General features: G+C 33.4%; 1 protein-coding gene across 1 annotated transcript in view; it reads left to right on the top strand.

Moving 5' to 3' along the window:
- The window catches only part of LOC150106689 (gem-associated protein 5-like), a 560,402-nt gene that overhangs the window by 390,142 nt on the left and 155,627 nt on the right, over positions 1 to 14,633 (top strand). Inside the window, exons 17-18 of the mRNA XM_090392643.1 lie at positions 393 to 626; positions 10,878 to 11,015. Coding sequence (XP_090248769.1) covers positions 393 to 626; positions 10,878 to 11,015 — 372 coding nt within the window. The remainder of the gene's footprint in view (positions 1 to 392; positions 627 to 10,877; positions 11,016 to 14,633) is intronic.

Here is a 14,633-nt window from a genome sequence, read left to right as displayed (position 1 = left end):
GAATGGTTTGAGATATTAACCCTTTAACTGCTGATTTTATATTCTACTGACATTGTCCCATGTGCTGAATTAATTTTGGAAAAAAATTATAAATAAAATCAATTAAAATTCTTACAAGTAAGAAGTCCAGACAGCATCATACATTCTTGATATACACTTGTTCACTCACAAAATTGGCAATAATAGTGTTTTATAAAATTTGCATAATCTGCAAGGGGTGTCCACTTGAGGGAACCATTTTTTTCCACGCTCAAGTTAACTCGACTGTAGCAGTTAAAGGGTTAAAGAAATCGCTCGTTATCCTGTAAACTACTTATTTTATTATTATTATTTTATTTTTTTTGCAAACATCATAAATAAGCAAAGTTTGTTATTTCTATTATGTATTTTAGCTAACATCTCCAAAAGAAGAAAAAGTAAAAAATCTCTCTTCCCTCTTTTGGGAACTTGTGACTCTCGGGGGAAAATTTTTACTCAGGAGGACTGTAGATACCTTGCAGATCAACTGTCTTTAAAAAGTGATGTGCCAGGGTATAATAATTCTACTAGAGAGGAAGAGAATAAATGGCAGCATTTAGGCTTATTCGTTGGGCAAGAAGCTACATTAAAACTTTTAGATTTCGAAGGTAATTTATAAATTAATAGCAGAACAGTTTTCAGAATGAATGTGATTTATGTTTTCCTATGCTTCTCTTGGAATTTGTTGAATGAATACAGCTCAAGAATTTTATTTTCTTGAAGCTTAACTGAAAATGTGCTACTTAAAAATTTCACATAAATATGGTTCACTATAATAAGCAGACAAAGTTTGCTCGTGAAGTCACTTCACAACTGGTTTGCTTACACTTCGATAAAGGATGAAACCAAGAATATAATTTTTGGCATCTTTAATTTATAGTATATCCAAGTGAAAAAACTTTCAACATATATCTGTAATCCAGAATATTTAAGTAATAAGGTGTGACATCTTTTGACTACTTGTATATGGAAATATGACTTCTACATTACTTCAAGCTTGGTATAACTTCTGGGTCTGGCTCCCACTAACGAGCCTCAATAAAGGTTGAAACTGGTTTAGGTCGTGGTCCTTCCCATAATTCATAGCGTTATACATATCAAAAAGAATATGTGCATTGCATTATGGAATACTGAGATAATTGATGTGAAGTAATTAGCCTCTATATACAAGTAGCTCAGTCGTGAAGTGACTTCATGCCAAACTTTGTTTGCTTACACTTGGATAAAGGATGAAATCAAGAATATAATTTCCTGGCATCTTTCATGTTAGAAATTATGGACTTTACAACCGTGTTATAAATAACTCTTTTAATTTCCCAATCTATTTCAATTTAATTTCGATCTTCATATTAAGATCATCATCTGGAGTATATACAAATATACAAGGACAAGCTGAGCTACATTGCACACAATAAGCTAGAGAAATGATGATTTGATCACCAGTTATTCTACTAGCATGACCTCTAGTGAAAAAAAAAAATTACAAATTAATTAATTATTTAGAAACTACATCAAAGCTAAATTCTATTTAAAGTAACATGAGAAAAACCATTCTTTCTTATAGATAGTCTTCTTTCAGTAACAACGATGTTCCTATTTTTAACATTACAATTGTTATATTAGATTTAGGATTCTGGATTATCTACAGTCCTGTTTATAGTTAACTCTTAGAGAGAAAGGTTGAATATGTGCCTTCCATATGTATGGGATTTTTTAGACTATCATGGTCGTTTAGATTGGGGATGGTTCATAAGAATCTCACAGGCTTCCTTAAATTTGCATTCATACCATGATTTGGTGTGATGTAAACAACTGGTGCTTCTTTTCCTGTCAATTCTATGTGGAGTGTTCAAGGCATGATCCGAAAGGCCAGCTTCACCATAGTTATTATATTTAACATGTCTTTTATGTTCCTTTTGTCTGATAGGAATTGTGCATCCTGTTTCCCCTATATACGGTATATTACAGGTGCAATAAATACGGTATACTCCATGGTGGGCCAGCAGAGAGAGTGGGTATTTGGATGAGTTGAGTAAGCTTTTTAATGTTTTAGGAGGTTTAAGGTGGCTTTGAGGTTGTATTTCTGTAGTAGTCTGTTTATTTTATCTGATGTCCCTTTAATGTAAGGAATGGTTATAGTTTTATTGTAGTCTGATTTATCTTTGTTTTTTTTATTGAAGTCTTGTAGAGAATTTTTTCAATAGTGTTTTAGTTGTAACATTTTTTTTAGAAAAGTATTGCTGATAACTTTAAATTCGTCTTTCAGAGTCTTTCACTGGAGCAGATCTTCAAAGACCTGTTTTTTAGAGTATTAATGACACCTAGTTTTTGTGTTGGGTGGTGGTAAGAGTTTATGTGTTGGCTTCCAGTACACAGTGAAGGAAAGACTGCCAGAAGGAGGGCATGTGACAAGTGTATCTAGAAACGGAAGTATGTTCTGTTTTTCAATCTCAGTTGAGAACTATATGCCTTTGTGTTGTTTGTTTAGGTGGCTAAGGAAAGTGTCTAATGTCTGACGGCCATGGGACCAGATCGCGAAAACATCGTCAACATATCTAAGCCAGACTTTGGGTTTTAAAGGAGACGAATCTAGAGCATGATAACTAATAATTAAGGAATTGACAGCGTACACTAGAAATATAAATTAAATAAACTTTAATATATACTTTCCAATACTTCAGCAAACATCACGTTGCCATCTTCTTAGGAACTTAATACAAAGACACGTGCACACAAGTACTACATAACAGCAAATGAGAACTGAAGCTAGGAGGCTAACGTTTTCCTGAAGTGGTTGGTCTTTAGTGGAGCGGATAAGGGATGCCAATTTTCTCTGTGGTCTGTAACAACATGACTTGACCACTTATTACAGACCACACAGAAAATTGGCATCCCTTATCCGCTCCACTAAAGACCAACCCCTTCCCCTAGACCTACCTGGTGTATACCAGGTCCCTTGCAGCTGTAAATTGTCCTACTTTGGCCAAACAGGCAGGACAGCAAACATCAGAATCTCAGAACACAAGGATTACATCCGATTTCACCAGTACAGCCACTCTGGGCTTGCAGACTATGCTCTGGATACTCGCCACAGAATAAGATGGAAGAAAGCCACAATAATACACCGCAGCAAGTTCAAATATGAAAGACTATTCATGGAATCAGCCTCAGCCCTTAGGAACATGCCACACCTCAACAAATTTGGATGCATGAGACTGCCCCAAATTTGGGAAACATTTATCAGAAGAACTTCGGCCCAAAGGCCAAGAACATCTAATACAGCCCGCCAGGGGGCACCATCAGGACTTTAGGAAAACGTTAGCTTCCTAGCTTCGGTTCTCATTTGCTGTTACATGGTATTTGTGTGCACGTGTCTTTTGTATTAAGTTCCCAAGAAGATGGCAACGTGACGTTTGCCGAAATATCGGAAAGTATATATTAAAGTTTATTTAATTTATATTTCTAGTGTACGCTGTCAATTCCTTAATTATTAGTTATCATGTTTAACCAGCGTATAAGCCTTGCTACAAGAATCTAGAGCATGTTGCTTAAAATGTTCCATATAAAAGTTAGCAATAGTGGGGGATAATGGCGAGCCCATAGCTGTGCCTTCTTTTTGTAGGTAGAAAGCGTTTTGCCAAACAAAATAACCAGAACATAATACATGTGCAAAGAGCGCCGTGATATCTGGAGGGAATTTGTTCTGTAAAAGAAGTATTGGTCATTGATTGGGACATTCGTAAAGAGGGCAGAGACGTCAAAACTGACTAATAAATCATCTTTTTCTAAATGTGTGTCTTTGATTATGTTTATGAAGTGTTGTGTGTTTCATCATTTATAACACGTTGTAAAGTCCATAATTTCTAAAATGAATGCTGATCACCTTGCAACACTAAAAGAAAGGATTTTGGCATCTTTAATTTATACTGATAATTATAGTTGAAATTCGATAAATTGAAGGTCTCAAGTTACTGATGGTTTCATCACAAATCCAGGGGAAAAAACCTGTAATTTTACACCAAATAGCTTTAGCATGCTACTTTAACTTTAATACTTGACATACACTAAAAGTATTTAAATGAAACTAAGATGATTAGTTAAGGCATTTCAGTTACTTGGAGGACACTTGGTAGAGCAAAATGAATGAGAAAAATGTTTAGATCAGTCGAAAATAATTTGTTACTTAATTACCCTCCCTTCAAATCTGATTGCCTGAATAGATATTTTCTCTGCAGTCCATCTCTAACATAGACATGAATAATGTCTGGTCAATGAGAACATTACTACTGAGTATTTCTTAATGATACCTGAAGTGGCTTGAAAAATGTGCTGTGTTTAATCTCTTGAACAGTGTTCTCAAATTATCTAATCCCTATCCCCCCCCCCCACTGTGCTACTTAAGTAGTATTATACGTTTACAATCTCTGGTGGGTGGAATGCCATTTAAAAAAAAAGGAGCAGTGTAGAATTAGTCACTAGTATATGTCTTTGATGAAATGCGATTCAAAAATTTTTATAAATGATTTTCCCAAGGAATATTTATATTTCAGTGAAAATACTGAAAATAATCTTCCACCATGATTCATGTATAGTTAAATAACTGAGAAGAGACCTCTGCATATCATTTTGGAGAAATATGGTCTTAATAATCGCATGTTTAGGCTCTAAGTTTAATTGCTGAGTAGAATCCATGATATAAGATTAATGGAGAATACTACTGGAAAAGTATTAAACCCCTTTTTAACCTCTCAACTAGCCGAAGTGGATGCAAGGATGAAATACTCTGACCTTGACCACCGTAGGATTTTTCATGGATAATAACATGTTCGGCAATTCTACCTTTTATCATGTAATTACTCTCTGCTGTTAATCTGTTAATGGCATATTTAATCCGGAGTATTTTAGTAATAAGGTTCACCTTTTGGCTACTTATGTGTGAAATATGCATTACTTCAACCTTGGTACCACTTCTGGGTCTGGCTCCACTGATGAGACCTCAATAAAGGTCGAAACCAATCTGGGTAGTAGCCCTTCCATAAAGCAGAGCATTATACATGTCTTTAAGGATATGTGTATTGCATTATGGGATAATGAGGCAATTGATGTGAAGTCATTAGTTTCTATATAAAAGTAGCCCAGTCATGATGTGACTTCACGTGCAAACTTTGTTTGCTTACACTTGGATAAAGAATGAAACCAAGAATATAATTTCTTGGCATCTCTAATTTATAATTGTAGAGCCATTAGTGGATTAACTCTAATTTAGCGACTTTTGTGTCACTCAACTTTAAGTGTACTGCTTTATTTGGAAGTTCATTCATTGCCCTTTGATATTTTTTGTTCTTCAATTTTTGCTCCTCAATTTTTTTATTGTCTGCTCCCAAAGATAAAAATGAATTTCAGATGTGTGAAAATAAATAATTTATTCTGAAATGTAACAAGAGATCACCTTAGCAATGGATTTATTTAGTAATAGTAAATTTGCCATCTTTTATTCTTTAAATATATTAGAGCAAGACAGTTTGTGTTTTTTCATTTTAATTTTAATTTACGGATTTAGACCGTATTGGTCTATATCCATAAATTATCTAATGTTCTGGTCTCATTATCCATTTAATATCCTCTTGCCTCCTCATTTTTGTCCTCTTGCACTTTTGTCCTTTTTTTTCATTCCTATTCTGGCATTAAGATCTTTGGCTATAATTTTATTGTCTGTTTTATTTAATGTTTAATGTATTCCTTGCAACTGTTTGTAAAAGTAATCATTTGTTCTTCTTTTCCTTCTTCAGGGGCATAATTCCAACAACTATTAAATTTGCTTTAATTGATTTATGGGTCCAAATCATTACACCAGCTTTTGCACATATTTGTTTGTCCACTCCGCTATATGTAATATGATTAGTTGTTTATTTTATTCCTTTAAGTTTTTTTTTTGTTTCTGTAAAACTGCAATTTCCATATTTTTTCTTCATTTAAAATTTTATCTAATTCTTCTTTATGTACTATACTTCTGATATTCCATGTAGCATATTTCACCACATTTTTCTTTTTCCGAAGTGTCTTAACCTTTTTCAATTTGCAGTCTTTTCCCATGTTTTCTGTCTGTTTGGATTTTGTTGGGGGCTTGAAAGTAATATGTGTTTCCCTATGTCAAGTTACTAGCTTGATGATAAGTATCCTAGTGGTGGGCTGCCACCTTAAGGCAACTAATCTTGCCTTTTTTTTTAGTAGATAGTGGAAACTACAGTTTAGGATAAAAGAGTCACCCCCTCACCTTGAATTGCTCTAATAGCACTTGGGGGGGTAAGAAGAAAGAGGAGAGGAAAGAAGAGTATTAGACCAGTCTATAGATATACCAAGTGTATATCGTTGGAAGGAAGATCAGATCTATTTCGGGTTTGCCATACCTGTACTCAGCAATATTTGTACTCATATATTGCTGAGTACAAAATACCTGTACTCAGCAAAGGTTAAATATTTCTAAATAACAGTGTTTTTAAATAGCATTTGTTGAAATAAATATAAACTTTTGTTTTCTTTCCTTGCAAAATACCATTATATGGATTGTTACGGTTCAATTTTAAAAACAAGTTTTTCTGTTTTAATGAACAACAAATGACGTTAAATTGCGTTACTTGCTTTCTGATTGTGAGACTTTTTTTTTAGTATCAGAATTTATATCTAGTGATATTTCAGTAGAAAGTCAGTTGCCATTCCCTTTTGCTTAAAATTGCAACAAATGATTTTTATTATTTTTGATGTGTTTTTTGGATGCACATTCCTGTACGATATGGTGAAAACATATGAAATATATCCTGTACAGACAGATTCAAAATTTATGCTAATTTTGAAAAGTTCTAATTGTACCTCCCCCCCCTCCCCCCTCCCCCCCCCATCCCTCTTCATTCCCAGAACTGAAATAAATAACTAATCTGTCTAATTTTTTACTGGTTCAAAAGGTTTTCACAGAAAGTATTCAAAATTTATTACTTCATTTTATTATTTTGACAAAAGAAATAAGGCAGTAATATTGTGCTGAAGCAGGTACTTCTAATACTAGACTATTTCATTGCAATTTCCAATAATTTGTTCAGCTATTTGCTGAAATCATTCTAATTTTTTTTTTTTTTTTTTTTAATTCCAAATATTACTACTTTTATTACTGCTGGTTATAAAAGTAATAAAATAAACTGTCTTAGAAATACTAGATAATAATCCTCTCAGCTCAAGAAAAAGGGTAAGGGTTAGATTATTCTCATTGCTATTAAGAAAGAACACTTTCCCAGAAGTCACACAAGCAGTAGCAGAGTATTCATTAGCAATGTCTTGTTTCATTTTCCATTGTTTGATTGATTAACTGACATCCTAAATAGAAATGCGAATATTTTTTACATAATGATACAGTATTTATATCAAAATAGTTTCTTAATTTATGATAATCAGAGTTTCAGTTTTGTTTATTGAAAAATTATAAATTATGTGATGTAATTATCTTGGAAAGAAAGGATTTGTATAAAATAAAATGTGCATATGTGTTACATAGGCATTCATCCTTTTTTTTTTTTTTTTTTTTTTTTTTTTTTTTTTTTTTTTTGGTGGTGGGGAGTTTACCCACCTATTCAACCTACAGATATTTCAAATTATAATTTATTTTCATGCTATTCACACAAGACAATTGAAAATGTAAATCACTTAGGAAGTCGACATACCCTCAGTCTGTCCTTGTGATCTGTTTTCTATAATCTGTGTCATCTTCATTATGCTTCTTTTTTTTTTCCATCCCTTCCACAGCTTCTTTATCTAAACCAAATCTGTGCACCACAGATGCCTAGTCATATCAAGGTCTTGTAAACAGGCAAATGACTTCCTCATCATTACATGTCATTGTTCATTTCAACATTGCAATGATCTTTCGAGTGATATGACTTTTGAATTTCAAATTCCTATTCACCATAACTCCAAGATACTTAGCTGCATCAATTTCTCTTAGCATAATAATATGCTATTGAATATCTCATCTTGCTAGAGTGCATAACTTTACACTTACTCATATTGAATTGATGGCCATTATCATTTACTCATCTTACAGCCTATTCGTATAATTTTGAGTGCTGTATATTAGTAGCATTCCTAACTGTTCCTGCCTATTTTAGCATCATCTGTAAACAATTGAACATCTCCTGTGAGGTCCTTCCCACTAACATTAATGTATAGACTGAACAGCAATGGTCCAAGAGCTGATACCTGGGATGGGAGGGGGTACTTCTCAGGCACCTTAAATCTGGCAGATTTGCATGCGCGCGCACACACACATACACACACTCACTTCCCCCCCGTATGCCACATTCTAATACCTGTCCATCAGCCATAGTTGTTTATATTCCAAACCCATATTCTCCAGTATATGCAACAGACTTTCATGTGGTATCTTATCATATGCCTTGGCAAAGTCCAACAGTATTATCATAGTGTATCCATTCCTTTTCCAACTTATCCATAACATTAGTATAAAATATGAACAAATTTCTCAGACCTTCCTTTATTAAACCCTTTTTTTTTCTTTTTTTAGCAAAGTATAACCTAATTCTGTGTGCAAGTTCTTATCAACTTCTCTGAAACTTCACCAGCATTCTAAACATACTGTTTACTAGGTCAGTAGTTAGACATATTGATTTTTCCGCTATCTTTGGACAATGGAACTACTATATATTCTTTCCATTCCTTTGGGATCCTTCCTGAGCTGAGACTCAAGTTATGCAAACAAGGGACTAGCCATTTCAGCTTATTCCTTTTGTGTACATGCTGATATCCTATCTGTCCATCAAGAATCTAATCCAGATCATACAACAGCTCTTGAACCTCTTCCTTCCTCATGATTGGGAGCCCCTATTGACCATGTTGCATACACCAGGTTAATATATCTTAGAAAAATAAGTATTCATTATTTGAAGTCTTATTTGCTTTTGACATCAGGGTACCATTGCATTCTTCCAGATTCAAGTTTTCTTTTACTTTTAGCACAACAATAAAATTCTTTGGGTTGCCTTTAGCCTGCACAGTGAATTTCTTTTCATACTCTGATTTAGCTTTCTGTACAATACTCATATCTTTTCTAGCCTGCACTTTATATACTTCATAACTCCTCTCACTCCTATTCTCATGATATTCCTTCTGCATAATCTTAGTAAAACCAAGAGATTCATAAGATGATGGTAATAAGGTTTTACATCCATTCCATCTTTTTATAGCTTGAACTCTATGAATTCAGTTACAGCCTCATTTAAGCACCTTTCCAAAGCTGTCCATGCATTGCTGATATCCTTTTCATTCAGTAACTGATACCATGTGACTAAATATAGTATTCTCCTGAGTTTGTCATAATTTCTAGCTTTATAGTTCAGCATGTAACCTGACCTAATTGCCAGCTTGTGACAGTTAGGTCATCCCCCCCCCCCCCTTCTGATGCTATGATCAAATGTAACACCCTTTGACTTCAAGTTCTTCCTGAAAAAATTCCTGCTTGAAAAAAAAAAAAGTTGTCTCACAACAGCCCAGTAAGTTTTCCTTCATTCTTATCATGAGATTTCTCTGTTGCCCAGTCAACGTTCTGATGATGTAAGCTATCTGTAATGATTTTGCATTAGAAATTGAATTTAACAATATTTCTCTAGCATTCTTATTCTAAGAGGCAACATAGATATCAACTTCATTTCTCAGTATATGTAGAAAGAAGACCTACATCTATATGCCAGTTTTGATAATTGTCATTCTGATTTTTTAACTAGAATGATGATTATGAAAAAGAAATTGATTATGAAAAGTCACGTACTATTAACACCTTGATCAACTGAACTTATGGTTGTGTTCCATGGATATCTTGTTGCAAAGGTATTCATAGAACACACAGCTTTTATCACATCCATCTTCAACTCATTGAGAAGATGGTTTTAGATTTACTGTTGTTATATTTATTATATTCAAGGCACTTTAGAAAAATTTGCCATTCTTCTGCATTTGATAGATGTTTCAATCACATTTCATTCACATTCTGTGAATATAAGCTAGTTGACTTTCTTATGAATGATTTTCATACATTGCTGGATGCAGAAGTTTACAAAGTGCTGTATCCATGTAGTCTTTATTAATTGGCCAACAGGAAATCAGCATGGGTTCACTAATAACTTTAAGGATATCAATAATATTGTCAATTCAAGGTATCTGATGTTGTCTTGTTGAACAGGTAATCCCTTCCAGTCACAGAATCCATTGAAATAATTCAACAGTTCTTTTTTATGAAGGACCGTTGAATTATTTCAATGATTATTGTTAGGAAAATACATATTTCTAACAAAAAATATGTATTTTTTTGTTAGAGCGACTATATGAAGAAAGCTGTGGTGTTCTTAGCCATAGACTAAATTATAACAGTAATGACAATCTCAAAATATGCCAGTTTTGTGAAGTAATTTTATTAAATGTACTACGTTACTTTTTTTGTCATCCTCCCCATAATATAATTATCATTTCCTAGCTCCAGTCACAAACTCAGTGACAGTTCATGCAAACCTTGCAGTTTAACTCATTACATTGTATTAAGTTGACTTATGATTCTGTTCTCTTTGTCTGTTAACCTTACTTACCTAGATATTATTGCCTGGGCCACCAAAGAAGGGCATGAAACTGGGCTGAAAATTATGCTTTGAATATAAATTGTGTATATTTAATCCATAATATAGTTATTGATTAGTTTATATTATTTATTATATTCTCTTACATATTTATTTTCTAGACATTTTGATTTCATGATATACTTTGATAACATTACACAAATTTTAAAATCAATTTGTTACTTTTAATAGCAAAACATCATGAAGAAACTGGAAACTTTGATTATGCACAGCAATTAGAGGTGTGGAAAGGCAATATAGGTGGTGCTCTGAGGGAGGCTAGTAATAAGGAAACTCTAACTGAGTGGCTTGTATCACTCGCACCATTAGGTAAGGGTTTTTCCAGATTTATGTTAAGAGAAAATCCATAATGTTAGGAAAACATAAGTTTTATAATTGAATCAAAATGTATATTTCATTAGTCTCTGATATAAACAAAAATTTAGTAAGAAATTAAAATAATTACTTGTCTCTTTGTTTTTTAGCTATAATGACAACTCCTAATTCATATGCTCTCTTCATTATAGTTGTCATGCTTTCATTCCTTTTTTTTTTTTTTTTTTAATCTTGGAGAATAAAAAAGATATCTCTCTCTCTTGGATCTCCTCATGTCTGAGGACTCGTGACCTTCCTGATGATGCATTGCCATTTCTTTCTCTCCTGCTTCTCTTATATTCAGTTCTTCTAGGATACTTTTATTTGTTTGCTTTTCTGTCCAAGACACTCAACAATCTTCTCCAGCACCAGAGCTTGAACACCTCAAGTCTTCTTTTTTTTTTCCCATAGTCCAAGACTCAGAGAAAGCATAGAGAAAGATCGAAAAAACTAAGGTTTTTAGTTTTTTTATTTTAGAATTTTAATTAAAGTTTTTTTTTTAGTTTTAGAATAAAATATATATATATATATATATATATTTTTTATTGTTTATTTTTTATGTAAATACATTTGATTTTGAAACAAGCATAATTTTAAAAGTGTGGTACAACCTAGATGCTGGAACTTGAAATATTTCTGTAATTTATTTCCCCCATTGAAATATAGATTTCCTAAAGTGTTTATGCAGATATGCTTAGAACTTATTGTGTGTGTACGTGCAAATGCACACACACAGTATACATATCATAATATTGTCCTGGTGTGTGAAGTGAAGCACTTTGGTTTTTGTAGCATTTAGTGCTACAAAAGTCTGTACTGTGCTGTTTCTATTACTGTAACAATATCTTTTCTGTTAAGCCATATCTGTCCTGAGTTTCTTACAATATAATCTACTAGCATTTTCGACAATTACAATGGAACTGATATATATATATACACACACCTTATTTTTATTCCTGTTTCATCCCTTCTATTTTGCATCAACAGCTTGATTTCATACAAAGTAATATCATTTGCTTGATAGTTTTTTAATTAAATATGCATGATTACATTATAAACAACTAAAATAGACAAAATGTTAACATTAAACTTTATTGACACTTGAAATTCAGGTGATGATTGTGCATGTTTAACTCATCATCATCAAATTCCTGACATGTATCCTCAAGGGCTGTACAGGATATGATAGTACGACATGAAAAATTTACATCATTACTAACTTCCTATCTACAATTTTCCTCCAAATCAATCTGTTACCTGTCGAGACTCCAACATTATCAGATCTTATATTTCTGTCTTCTAAGGCACTTTTTATTACATCAAATCCATCTATATATTAGTCTTCCTCTGGGTCTTTTTTTTTTTCCTACCAACCTGGCAGGGAACACTTGTTTTGCTAATCTTTCCTCACCCATTCTGTTTAAGTGATCATACCACCTGAGATTAGCTCTGATAACACATTCTTGAATGCTAACAATGTCAAGTTCTTTCTTAATATCTTCATCTTTAATATGACACTGCCACTGATGCCATCTGTTCACCCCTCTAATCTTTCTCAGGACTCTCGTATCTGCGATCTCTAGTCTTTGGTCAAGTGTTTTACTTCTTACCCAGCTCTCAGATCCATAAATTGAACACTGTGCTGTATACAGCTAATTTAGTGTTTTGACTAATTTCTCATTCCATATAAATTTATTCAGTTGACTTCCTACCATACCAGCTTTGTTGATTGTGTTGTCTCTTTCCATATTTAACTTACCATCTTCACTAAAGATCATGCCTAAGTAGCTGAAATGTTTTACTTGTTCTATAAGTTCTCCATTCACAATGCAGTTGATATTTTCAATGTTTCTGCCTATTTTCATTGTCTTTGTCTTTTTAATGCTGACTTTCATAATATATCTATTACAACAGTTATTCAATTTAGTCAGAGAATCTTGCAGGCTTGTTACAGATTTATTTAGAAGTATAACATCGACCGCATAAAGCAAAGAGCTGACATTAACATCTCCAATTTTGATATCATGTTTAATACCACTTTCCTTCATAATGTGATCCATATAAATAATGAATAACAGAGGGGATAATATACATCTTCTCACACCGAATTTAACATTAAACCATCTTCCTGTACTTCAATTCTAACCACTGACTTACAACTCAAATAAAGACTCAGTATCACTTGATATCATTGATCACCATATAACTGTAGCATTTTGAATAGCTTCTCTCTCTCTCTCTTTTGCACCTTGTTTTGTTCCTTTTCCAGATCTCATCATCATCATCATCATCAAATTCCTGCCGTGTACCCTCAAGGGGTGTACAGGATATGACAGTACTACATGAAAAAATTACATCATTACTAACTTCCTATCTACAATTTTCCTCCAAATCAGTCTGTTACTTGTCAAGACTCCAACATTATCAGATCTTATATTTCTATCGTCTAAGGCACTTTGTACCGTATCAATCCACCTATATCTTGGTCTTCCTCTGGGTCGTTTTCCTGCCAAACTGGCAGAGAACACTTGTTTTGCTAATCTTTCCTCTCCCATTCTATTTAAGTGACCATACCATCTGAGATTAGCTCTGCTAACGCATTCCTGGATGCTGACAATGTCAAGTTCTTTCCTAATATCCTCATTTTTAATATGATATTGCCATTGATGCCATCTGTTCACGCCTCTAATCTTTCTCAGGACTCTCATATCTGCGGTCTCTAGTCTTTGGTCAAGTGTTTTACTTCTGACCCAACTCTCAGATCCATAAGTTAAAATTGGTTTGAACACAGTTTTGTATACAGCTAATTTAGTGTTCCGACTAATTTCTTTCTTATTCCATACGAATTTATTCAATTGACTTCCCACGATACCAGCTTTGCTGATTCTGTTGTCTATTTCTATATTTAGTTTACCATCTTCAGTAAAAATTGTGCCCAAGTAGCTAAAATGTTTTACTTGTTCCACAGGTTCTCCATTCACAACACAGTTGACATTTTCAATGATTCTGCCTATTTTCATTGTCTTTGTCTTTTTATTGCTAACCTTCATACCATATCTATTACAACAGCTATTCAATTTAGTCAGAGAATCTTGCAGACTTGTAGCGGATTTATTTAGAAGTATAACATCATCCGCATAAAGCAAAGAGCTGACATTAACATCTCCAATTTTGATATCAGGTTTAATACCACATTCCTTCATAATGTGATCCATATAGATAATGAATAACAGAGGGGATAATGTACATCCTTGTCTCACACCAGATTTAACATTAAACCATCTTCCTGTACTTCCTTCAATTCTAACTGCTGACTCACAACTCAAATACAGACTAAGTATTGCTTGATATAATGCCCCATTGACACCATATAACTGCAGCGTATTGAATAGCTTCTCTCTTGGCACCTTGTCATATGCCTTTTCCAAATCAACAAAACTTAAATACAGATCTTTGTTATATTCCCATGCTTTCTCGACTATTTGTCGTAAAGTGAAGATCTGATCCTGACAGCCTCTATATGGCCTGAATCCAGCTTGTTCTTCACCAAGCTTTTCTTCCACAATTCTTTTC

Source organism: Typopeltis vanoorti, chromosome 5, assembly GCF_054136105.1.
Source record: "Typopeltis vanoorti isolate ZY-2024b chromosome 5, IOZ_Tvanoo_1.0, whole genome shotgun sequence".
In the NCBI taxonomy this organism is placed as follows: Eukaryota; Metazoa; Arthropoda; class Arachnida; order Uropygi; family Thelyphonidae; genus Typopeltis; species Typopeltis vanoorti.
The sequence above is the reverse complement of the archived record's forward strand: the minus strand, read 5'-3'. Positions and strand labels throughout refer to the sequence as shown.